Source organism: Salmo salar, chromosome ssa03 (genome assembly GCF_905237065.1).
Source record: "Salmo salar chromosome ssa03, Ssal_v3.1, whole genome shotgun sequence".
Lineage (NCBI taxonomy): Eukaryota > Metazoa > Chordata > Actinopteri > Salmoniformes > Salmonidae > Salmo > Salmo salar.
In genome coordinates, this window is record NC_059444.1 from 60,393,303 (window position 1) to 60,402,815 (window position 9,513).

The window sequence follows — 9,513 nt, forward strand, 5'->3', positions numbered from 1 at the left end:
TACGCTATTCAACTGTAGGACACTGATTGGCTGGCATTGTCTGTTTAGTATTGTAGCCAATCAGAATGGAATCACATGATCATGTATAAAAGATAGTAAAATTGTCTCCCTTTTTCAATTATACTAATAGTTAATAATCTGAGTACATTCTGGCACCAGTGAACTGAAGTCGATCTACATTAAGGCTATTTATATTTTCCCGTTGCTCTTGGCCTTGACCATATATAGATAAATACATAAACATGTAGCCAATGATTCACCAAAGGCATTTTCATTTAGTGGCCTTGAAGTAAATTGTACAAACTGCAGTATTGTGCTTTTTTACCTCTGGTATTTTTATTCCCAAACTATTTGTTTCTTTGTTTGATTAAACAGGATACCGTTTTTTTGTTTATTTTATTCGAGTAATATTTGAAAGGGGAGGTGCCTTATGCACCTCAGGGTTTTTTGGGGCTCCGTGCAATCTGAGATCCTTGAGACGTCCAATGATGCATATATACCAAACCATGGTTTGCTGATGCTCTGTCTTTGGTTATTGAGAAGGCTTTGAAGCCGCCGGTCGGCCATTTTGGCACTCACCAGTAGGAGCAGTACTCCATAAGAATACATAGAATTCTATTTCAATTAAATGTTTCAAGGAAGAACATAGCATGCATTTAAGTACTTTTTTAGTTGTAGTGGGGACAGTAACATTAGTCATCTAAAAAAATTATACTTTGAGGAAATGTTTTTATATGTTTTTTTATTTTTATGTTTAGCTCATATAATATAATTTAAAAGTATGCATTAAGGTGTCTTTAATAGAATAAATGTGGCAAAACGAGTGTAGACATTAATAAATGCATTTTATAGCTTCCAAAATATATTTTACAAAGGTGGGGGGAGTGCCAAGATGGAGGCAAGGTGGCTTCAACACAACGCCCCTATTAATCATCTAGTGTATACATAAACCCGATTTTAGTTGAATTTCAAAATGGTTAAGGGTTAAGGTTAGGTAAGGGTTAGGGTAAGGGGTTAATGTTAGGGTTTAGGGTAGGAAAGTCTGAAGGATCCCAGATCGTAATAATTTTTTACCTATCCTGCACATGCAGTTATCGCTTGCCTTGCCTTTCATCACATTGTTTTGTATTGCCTTGTGCACAAATCAACAAATTCCAAATAAAATAACGCTAACAAAAAATTATGTCAACACCAGCTGTCTAACCAATGCAATATTTTTTTCTAGTATAGATAGTTCATTACGGTATGACGAACAGAACCAGGGTAATACATTAAAATGTGTAATAAAATCAGACCATTTCAAGGTGGAGCAATTTCATTTGGTAGGAGCAAGACTCTTTTGCATCATATTAGTCAGATGAGCCAAGTGCCCTGTACAGTCAGTGTGTGTAATCATCAGTCTAGTGCAGCTGGCAATACAGACCTTGGTAAGAGTTGCAATTCTTTCTCTCATACACACCGGTGTGTAAATGATTAATATCAAAACTTGCACAGTTGTGGTGAAATATGGTGCAATGGGAGGTGATGGCACACCACTAGACAGTCGGACAATTGGGTCATTCACCTCAGAGCCTCTCCAGAATAAAATGTAACGAAGGTAGGATTGTGGGTGTTCGAGAGCCTGTGGCCTAGGATACACTTCCTCAAAAGTGGATGAAACAATGTCACTTCAGTTTTGGTAGATTCAAACATTGACTGGCCTGATGAGAAATATACTTTAGATTATGTTCTCTTCATACATTGTACTTATAGTATCCAGAGGCTTAGTGCCATCTGCTGGTCAACCTCTCCATCTACAAACAAAATGCCTGAGTCTCACTGTAGTGTCAAGAGTCAATAGCTTCCTAACTGTTCAAATGGGTGCGCAGCAGTGGCGACCCGTCATTCAGGGCAGCCCCACATTTTTAGCACCAAAATATATAGATTTTTTTTTTGGGGGGGGCTTGCCTGTTTTGCATGTTATTTTGGCATTAATACATGTCACATATCAGTTTGCAAACAATGTAAAAAATATATATCTCATTGAGTTAATAAAGCTGCATACAAACATGGTCTCTTTTTTGTTTTCTTGAGTAAGGCAGCTCCAAAATGCAGTTGTTTCAGCCTAGCTCAGTGCTTTCTGTGCTAGGAGAAAATACGGAGCATTGCGCCATAATTGGCTCAGTGTTCTGTCACTCGGGGACTGTACGTCACCACCAAGTCTAAGGGTAGAGCTCTAAAATTCTAGCCCCTTGGGTGCTGCCATAGAGTTACATTAGAAGTGCCCATCCAAGAAGGCTCAAGCTCATTGGCCACAGATACAATTATGTCACATCACGTTATATCTACAGTAGCTTTGATTGGACTGATAATTTCAACATCATACTTTCAAAATATTAGCTAGCCATCATCATCGTGAATCAAGTCAACAATCTAGTGGCAAATCCTTTTTAATCCTTGTCAGACGAAGAGAAATAACGAATAAAAATTATAGATACAACATATCGGTGCTCATCGGCCATTGGACATAAACATTACACAACAAGTTGGAAATCGCAAATTCAACAATGAATGGTTTGGAAGGAATCAGTGGCTAACTGCAAGCATTGCAAAGCAATCATTAGACTGCTATTCAGTGGAGTGGCTGTGGCTGTGTGGTCCCAAGTCTAAGATTATGGGTCTCTTTTCCAGTTTAAAATGATAAACATTCAATATTGTCCATACTGTCAATGAAGCATGATTTGTGCCGCACTCAAAACTGCAAAATCTGACTTTAGTGAGTTCAAGACATTGGGAACTCTGGAAAAACGAGCTACGACTGGGAAAATACGGTTTAAATTTTCATCCAACTTGGAATGGTAAATCGGGAACTCGGGCCTCTTTCTATGACGTCATCATGATACAACCCCCCCCCTCCCCCCGAGTTCCCAGTTGGCTTGAAAGCACCATAAATACAGACAATGCCAGACTTTAATGACAAAATTTGCACAAGAAGGACTGCCATGATACCTTCGTTTTCAAGTGAGCACAGTGCAAGGTGATTCCAAAAATGTCTTGTATGCTTCTGCATAAATGTAATATGCCAGGGAGATATGTATACTGTAGCTAAGAAAGTAATACTAAGTGTATGTTGTGTAGTAAGCTGTTAGTAGCCCGTGTGCCTCACCCTAATTTGGTCTATTTTCACCTACTGTGTCTGACTTGGTGTACATGTAGCCCATAACCGGTTTTTGAGAAATGTAATCAAATATTGTAAGAGCTTTCATTGTCTGCTTATATGCCACCTTTATTTATCCTACTGTTCTGACTTGGGGTACAGGGAGAGCACAGTAAGAAAAGCCCATGTTCTGAATTCTGTCACTGTACATTTCAAAAGTGCTTTAAAGTTATATTGACTACGTCCATCCTAGGTTGCTCATGTATTAATTGAAATTACAGATTGCCTCTAATCTGCTTGTCGTCCCCTTATGCCATAGTTTGTACATCTCAATTATCAGTAGAAAACACATTTCTTTAATCAAGTCAGCCATATGAGCTGTTGAAAAAAATTATTAAAGGCAGTAAATGAGGCCGAATGAACTGTGTCACCTCCAGACAAGGCTCCGCTGATAGCCAGGTGTAGCAGTGGTATAGTGCAATTAATGTATAGTGTTGTGGCTTTGCTGACATCCCACTTATTTTTGCCTCAGCAACATTTACATGCTTAATTCACCACTGGTGTAGAGACAAGGAAACAGTCTTGAACAGGGTGTAACAGTACAAATTGCATTAGACAATATTTGGCGCAAAACAAATTCCTTTAATAAGTGTACAAAACATGTGCAAAAATAGTGACTCATTGGAAGAACTACACAAGCATGGCTTTGCCCTAAGAGACCTACACATCAGTCATGAACAGACAGTGGATACATACAAGTTGACATGCAAAAACTGGTTAACAGAAAGAGGGATGATCCCAGACTGCAGTCTCCTATACTACAGAATATTGCAAATTGTGGCCTTGGTTTCACAGCATTTGATAAGTACCAAGTGCCAGCTAATGAAACAAACTGCACATTCATCAGCACTCTCCCTTTGATTTCTGCTGCATCGTGCAAAAAGAGTTAATTAGGAATGGCCTCTATGAATGACATTCACAGTTCATCAGATCAAGCACACAGACACCCTTTTTGGCCCATGAGCTACTTATGAAATTACCCAGCTCTTTCCGTCGTACCAAACACACACACAAATGCACAAACACATGACAGGGCTGACTGACTAATCACAGGAAATTACCAGTGTCACGAGAAATTACTGAAAGAGATGTGCAACTTCTTTTGCAAACAAGCTAATCATGACTAGAGCTACATCTGCTAAACCTGGCATGCAATGAAAATACTACTTGAGCCACTCACACCAAACATGAAAACACATCTAAATGCTTAACATTGACATATGTGGAAGGGGTTGTATATAGTGTTAGACATTAATTGAGTAGGGAAAAAATAGTGGTCACAAACGGGGAGAAGCGGTACTAGGTGAAGCAGTACTACATCTGAGCCATGAAATCAGGCCTTGTCTACAGAAATCCTATCCAATTGCAACTATGGCACTAAAACTCATGACAAGACACTGAACAAGATGCTAAGCTTGACCTAAACTGTGGTTTAAAGGCCTCTTGGGTTGTGCAGCAAAGCAATAGAGAAAGGCACACAGCTTGTGGATTTGGGGTGGATATCAACGACGCCTCCCAAACCCCAACAGTAGCACAAACACACAAACCTCCCCACAGACAAATCAGAACACTAGTACGCCACTCATCCCGAGCCATCCACTACCACCACCTTCCCCCTCTCCTTTACAGTATGGTGCACTTTTGCTTCTTCTTCTTGTCCCCGTCTTTCTTGGTCGCGTCGGCCTTCTTGGGCCCGTAGAGGCTGGAGAAGCAGGCCTGGGCGGAGACGGGCTCCCTCAGACTGAGCAGCCACCTCCCCTTGCCGTAGTAGGCCAGGGAGCCGAGCTCCATCTCCTCCACCAGCTCCCCCTCCTGACCCTCTTGCTGCAGCGCTAGGATCTCCAGCAGGTCGAAGCCCGTCTGCTTTGCCTCAACGCCCTCCGCACAGCCCAGGGTGATGTGGGCACGGCTGCCAGCGGGCAGTGTGGCGGCAGCCGGGACTAGAGGGACTGCCTCCTTCTCAGCGTCGGCAGGCCACAGGGTTAACTGATCCTCAGAGAGTGAAACCCGGGCCCCAACAGTGCGAGGTGTGACGAAGAGTGCACTGAGAGACAGCTCGAACGCAGAGCCATACAACTCTTTAACAGCCTAGAGTGGGAAAAGAAAAGATGATATTTCAAAACAGTCCACTGAAAAGTGAAAATAAATTTAAACAATGCACTGGTCATCAGATTGAGATGAGTTGAAAGAGATCAAGAAATTAACCATATGCACAAAAGGCTTATTTTGCTTTTTTTGTGCACACATTTGTTTATATTATATCCCTGTTAGTGAGCATGTCTCCTTTGCCAAGATAATCCATCCATCTGACAGGTGTGGCATATCAAGAAGCTGATTAAACAGCATGATCATTACAGAGGTGCACCTTGTGCTGGAGACAAGGCCACTAATTTGCAGTTGTGTCACAAAAATGCCACAGAAGTTGAGAGAGCGTGCAATTGGCATGTTGACTACAGGAATGTCCACCAGAACTGTTACCAGAGAATTTAATGTTAATTTCTCTAGCATAAGCCGCCTCCAACATCATTTTAGAGAATTTGGCAGTACGTCCAACTGGCCTCACAACCGCTGACCACATGTAACTAGGGTAGCCCAGGACCTCCACATCCGGCTTCTTCACCTGCGAGATTGTATGAGACCAGCCACCTGGACAGCTGATGAAACGGATTAGTATTTGTCTGTAACAAAACCCTTTTATGGGGGAAAACATTCTGATTGGCTGGGCCCGGCTCCCAAGTGGGTGGCCCACTGCTGCCCAGTCATGTGAAATCCATAGATTAGGGCTTAAATTAATATTTAAATCGAGTGATTTCTTTATATGAACTGTAACTCAGTAACATCGTTGAAATTGTTGCGTTTATATTTTCTGTTCAATATTCTTTCAGACTTACTGATTTGTCTGCATATTCCTTGGCTCCCTCAGCCTTGCCATAGTCACAGAATTTGGTAGTGCAATGAAGAGCGCCATTGGCTTGGAAATACTGCTCCAGGTCCACCTCTTTCTCAGCCTCAACAGTGACTGAAAAAAACAAAGCAAGCTCAGTTGTCACAGTCAAGCTCAAGAGACTAAAATCTGATTTAGATCTAAACAATAATTCTGTGAATCAGTTGTGCTAAACTCACAGTCAGGCAAGTGCTTCTTGAAGGCCTCAAGCGTGTCCAGCGTCTTCAGGAAATCCATGGACGTGCACCTGACCTTGTCCTGGATGCCAGGGAGAAGGAACCAGCCAAAGAAAAGGGGCAGGGACGTCTCCTCAAGAGGAACTTTCATGGCCTGGATCTGGGCTTCCTCTAGCCCCCGCAGAGTTCTCTTGGCCAACTGTGGCAAGTCTCTGCTCCACTCAGTGCGGGGCTCCAGAAACATGGCCACCAGCCGGTGCTGCTCTGCCACCTCCCCCAGACGGGCCAGCCGATCATGGGTATGGTTGGTGTCATCCACCACTATCACTTGAGCAGATGTTCCTACACTGCAGCAGGCTACCACAGCATCGTCAAAAGCCTTGTACCCATCTGCCGATGCTTCTGGACTCTCCGGTTTCACACCATGGTCATCAGCACAGCAGACAGTGCAGAGACCCTGGTAGCTATCTGCAATGGCACGTGCCAAGAGGCTCTTGCCGCTGCCAGGGAGACCTCTGAGGATGATTAGAGTGCGAGAGGTGCGAAGGGTGGCTTTGGTCTGCTCATGCTCCAGGAAAGCGAAAGACAGAGTGCCAGGAGCAGGGACCTGCACATCAACTTCTGCCTTCTGCCGCTCCACTGCATCACCACCTGCCTGTTTCTCTGACTCTACTTCTTTTACCATTTCAGCTTCTACCAGTTTCTCGTTCTTCACAGTCTCAGCTGCTACTGGTTTCTCTGCTTCCACTTTCTTCACAGTCTCAGCTGCTACTGGTTTCTCTGCTTCCACTTTCTTCACAGTCTCAGCTGCTACTGGTTTCTTTGGCTCTGGTTCCGGTACAATTTCAGCTTCGGTCTGTTTGTCTGCCTCCACTTCCTTTACAGTTTCAGGCTTCGCTGGCATCTCTGGCGCCACCTCCAACACAATACAAGATTCTGCCTGCTTCTCAGATTGCTCAGGCTCTTTCTCTTCTGGTTCGAGCAGTTTCACATCCTCAGATTCTGGCTGTGTGACAGGCTTGGGTGCTGCCTGCTCAGACAGTTTAACAGCCTCTGGGACGGGTTCTGCCATTTTCTCTGGCGCAGTTTCAATGTTATTCTCTGCTAGAGGCTCTGGTGTTTTCTCTGGCATTGGCTGCTTTTTGGGCTCTGCGGTCTGGATGTTTTCACGTTCTACGTACATTGCTGTAGCTGGCTCAGAGACCTCTGTTGAGCTCTCTAGTTCTGGTTGTTTTCCTGGGTACGTCGCTGCTTTAGTCACAACTTCTGTAGAGGTCTCTGGAACCTTCTCAGGAGATACAACCAATTTCTTTGGTGATTTTTCTGCTTTAGGCGCCGTCTCTTGCATTTCTTCTGACCTTCCTGATTCTGTCACCACATCTTGCAAATGCTCCATTTCTTGCCTAGTCACTGGTGATTCTGCAGGCTCTATTGGAGAGTCGAGTTGTGACTGGGGGCAGTCTCCTGATCCAGTCTCCTGTTGCTCTCCAGTCTCTGACGCGGTGTCCAACACCTGGTTCTGCTCAGCATCCATATCTGGGTTCCTCAATGGACCTAATGATAAACACTGGTTTAGACAAAAGATTTAACATGAAAGTACATGCAATGATATGATACAAATTCAATACATAGGGAAAACAGGAACTTGATCAAAATAAAACTGTACAGTATACAAACAATGCAATGGCGCTGGAATTCATTTAAACTTCAAGCTGTAAAAAAAAAAGTACAAAATTGGACAACTCTTCCCTTTTGTGCAAATATTTGGGATACCACACTTATCTGAGTGAGGGAGTCAACTGATATATTCTGGTATTGCTAATAAGCGTTATAGGGAGGAGCAGAATCCTTATTTAATTACTGTACTGCAGCGGTTTCTCTGTGTCGCCCCTCTGGAGTCCTGCGGACCCAGAGCTCATCGTGGGCAAGGCCTCTGCCGGGTTGACAAAGGCATTGGGTGGTTGGCTTGGCTCTATCGACCTGATTACTAAATGGTTTAAGCACAGATGGCATATTTGGAGTGGTGTGTGAGACGAGGATATGTGTAATGTATGCCTTCATGGCTCAATTCGCAAAACATCCACATAATCGGCTTGAACGACTGCCAGTCTGCATTATACGTGTAACGTTAGGTGGGAAAAACGTAACTGGGGAAGAAACAAAACGCCAATTAGAATGCATGAACATTCATCCATAAAACCGATAAAATACGCATAACCAATTTGGTACTGAATTAGATCGACTAATGGAAAAGATTCAGATATAGGCTACGCAAAATTGCCGAATAGAAAGGTAGAGGCGTACTCAGCCTCCGACGACTAGGCCGGGGTGAGAAATGAACACCTGCGACTGATTATACCAACCTTTTGTGTGGACAAGGGCTCGTATATCCTCTTTAAAACGCACTTGAATAAAAATCGCAAGTAACACCAAGAGAAGTACGTAGAAATTATAATTTTTGAGTAGCAGACGGTCAGTAGCACAATGGCCTATTGAGTCGTGAAATTAGATGACAAAAAAAATCATGGTCATCCCGTTACAGTCTAGAAAAGTTGCCCAAGAAACAAACGACATTCGAAACAGCTCAATGGCCAATATTTCTAGGAAGTGAATATTCAGGAAAAGGCGGTCAGATGAGAATAATGTTTTGAGTGCGACTGTGTAAACGCGGCTACTGCCATGTAACAATGAAATGGTGAAACGGGGAGTGGCTGCAATGCAATCACCACGCTACAGATACAACAAAAATCAGCGTGGCAATGTCATGTCCAAATTTAGATGCCACGTCTGAACAATAACGATACAATTTCTTTAGTTTTGAAATAGGCTGTCTGAAATGCGAGTATGTCTGAAAATTCTGATCACTTCAGTCAAGTTATAAGATCGTACTATATGACAGCAGCTTTTAATCGGGCGATTTAGGCTAACTACCATATTGCTATGAATGGGACGAGATTACCGACGGAGGTTTCTTACCGTGCCTGTTGTGTCAGGAGTATGCCGCTGACTCTGCAATTTAGGCGTTTTCAAAGCTGGCAAGCAGTGGACAGTCGGCGCTCCGCGCAGAAATCTGCCCACAACACGCAGGAAACAAAACGGAAACTACTGTCTCTTGAGCACGCGCAAGGCTTAGTGCTCTTGAGGGTGGGGTGCTTCCTATCGTTTGCGCGCCCCCGCTCTTATCAACGCGAACGGCC

The 9,513-nt window shown here is 43.4% G+C and overlaps 1 protein-coding gene across 4 annotated transcripts; it reads right to left on the reverse strand.

Annotated features, from left to right (window-relative positions):
- Window positions 1-3,757: 3,757 nt before the first annotated feature.
- Window positions 3,758-9,502, reverse strand: cnp (2'',3''-cyclic nucleotide 3'' phosphodiesterase). 4 transcript variants are annotated; one of them, XM_014192865.2, is made up of 5 exons: window positions 9,293-9,502; window positions 7,107-7,870; window positions 6,320-7,064; window positions 6,088-6,215; window positions 3,758-5,284 (listed from the first exon to the last, which is right to left on the reverse strand). In XM_014192865.2, the coding sequence occupies exons 2-5, from the start codon at window positions 7,848-7,850 to the stop codon at window positions 4,820-4,822; spliced, it is 2,082 nt and encodes a 693-aa protein (XP_014048340.2). In that variant the 5' UTR covers window positions 7,851-7,870; window positions 9,293-9,502; the 3' UTR covers window positions 3,758-4,819. The 4 variants fall into 4 exon arrangements, with proteins under 4 accessions (XP_014048340.2, XP_014048337.2, XP_014048338.2 ...); XM_014192862.2 differs by having other exon boundaries at window positions 6,320-7,870; XM_014192863.2 differs by having other exon boundaries at window positions 6,320-7,883; window positions 9,293-9,482.
- Window positions 9,503-9,513: the final 11 nt, after the last annotated feature.